This window comes from Condylura cristata, unplaced genomic scaffold, assembly GCF_000260355.1.
Source record: "Condylura cristata isolate star-nosed mole 26May11 unplaced genomic scaffold, ConCri1.0 scaffold00002, whole genome shotgun sequence".
Lineage (NCBI taxonomy): Eukaryota > Metazoa > Chordata > Mammalia > Eulipotyphla > Talpidae > Condylura > Condylura cristata.
Genome location: NW_004567103.1, coordinates 4,072,141 through 4,074,002, shown reverse-complemented (window position 1 = coordinate 4,074,002; position 1,862 = coordinate 4,072,141). Strand labels below are relative to the sequence as shown.

The 1,862-nt window shown below is 47.3% G+C and overlaps 1 protein-coding gene across 1 annotated transcript in view; it reads left to right on the top strand.

Moving 5' to 3' along the window:
- Positions 1–1,862, top strand: part of LOC101631470 (nuclear body protein SP140-like protein) — a 45,545-nt gene that overhangs the window by 1,581 nt on the left and 42,102 nt on the right. Inside the window, exons 3-4 of the mRNA XM_012725203.1 lie at positions 435–603; positions 1,707–1,787. Coding sequence (XP_012580657.1) covers positions 435–603; positions 1,707–1,787 — 250 coding nt within the window. The remainder of the gene's footprint in view (positions 1–434; positions 604–1,706; positions 1,788–1,862) is intronic.

Genomic DNA, 1,862 nt, shown 5'->3' with positions numbered 1-1,862 from the left:
GGCCAGAGGTGTGGTGGGTGAGAGGATTCACCAGAGACAGAGTGGGGAGCAGAACAGGCCGACTGACGAAGTACACTGATGAGGGGAGTAGCGGGGAGGCAGGAGAGGTCTGCCGCACCCTGGTCATCTCTGGGGCGGGGATCGAACTCATGCGGAAATGGCTTTAGCTTCTCAGTGCTGTATTTACCCACTGTGCCACCAGGGAGGGCCTAACATTCAATTTTTAACTCACTTTGGCTCTTCATCATTGCTTCCCAGTCAGTGCCTGTGGGAGTTACAGAGTAAGAGTCTGCTTACGATGTTGGACACTTAGGCATCACCCAAATACGAGTAACAGTATGACATTTTGCAAGAGCACAAATGGCCTATTTATGATTGATTTTCCCATAATCTGTAAGCCCATAGCTGCATAATTCTGCACTCCATATTTTCAGGAATTTATAGAAGCTTGTGAAAACCTGGTCCCAGTGGAAAGAGTGATATATAATGTTCTCTGTGAACTGGAGAAGAACTTTGATGAGAATATTATAGATATAGTGTTTAGCAAGGTCAACCTGAAGGCCTATCCTGATCTGAATGAGATTTGCAGCAACTTTCAAGAAGGTAATTCAGTGAATTTTGGGATCAGGTTCAATCCATGCACCATTCTTCTTGAGTATTTGACAGTCGTTTTATGGAGTAATGGCTTTGTGGCAGGCGCAGAGAGAATAGGAAACATATCTGGCAGCATCCTCATGGAGCAGACGCATCATGGGGGTGACAGGTGCTAACCAAGTAATCCCACAAATGATCGCTCAGTCAGAACCTAAATGTGGTTCTGAGGATTTGAGGCACTACTTTTTTTTTGGGGGGGGGGAAAGGGGGGAGATATGAACGTTGCCCTTTAGTTGCAAAGAAGACTCTCTATTGGGTACTTGCAGACAAGCCTGAGAACGAAAAGCTTTTCTTCATATTAGAAAACGTTTCATTCAGTGAAGTTCTGTGCCAGCTTATTCTCAAAACAATGGTTGGAGAACTCAGCAGAGAACCCAGCATCCACCCACACACGGCTTTCGGATGTGGGGGCTGAAAAGCAAAAAAACAGATCTCGAGGGATGTTTGGAAACTGATAATGCAAAGAGAAGTTGAGGGAATTGTTGAGGACGTGATACCTGGGCAGAGGAATTGGAAGTTTATAGTCAAAGAAATATAGAAGCAATAAGAGATTCTCAAGCAGAGAAAAAGTAGAGACTGTCAGAATCAAGCATGGGATGTGTTGATTTTTGAAAATCACAATCTTTATTAAAATAAGAGCTCGCTCATTTCCATGCGATGCCATAGCAAGCCAGAGGAGGCAATGAAGGCGTCGAATGCTTAATCACTGATTTCAAGCTGCTATTACATTTACGACCAAGAGGTCCTGAGCACAGGTAGGAAGGCCCAGCAGGCATGGCCGCTGCCCAGGCTCCTGGCTGAGGTCCACCCTGGGGGCTGCAGGGACCCCGTCCCAAGGACCCTGGCACACCTATGACACGGGTTGCTTCCAGGACTCCTGTGCTGAAATGACTGCCACCCCCCCCACCCCGGATTGTGCCGCCAGGACAGGGCTCCCTTAGGCTGGAAGTTTTCCTCTGAGCTCCCAGAGTCCAGGCAGTGCCAGGATATGCAACTGAGATGCAACCCCAGGGGACCGCTAAGATCCCTGAGCGCATTTTCCTTCCTCTTAGAGATTGGCAACAAATATTTTTCACAAAAAACTGTTGGAGACCTGAAGGAGCTGCTCCCAGTCCAATTAAGTGATGTGCAAGGTAATGAAGACCTGGTAGAAGTATGTTTTTTCAGCTCCCCAAGAAAATTCCAGCGGAGGTCAGGTGCCCAGGTTC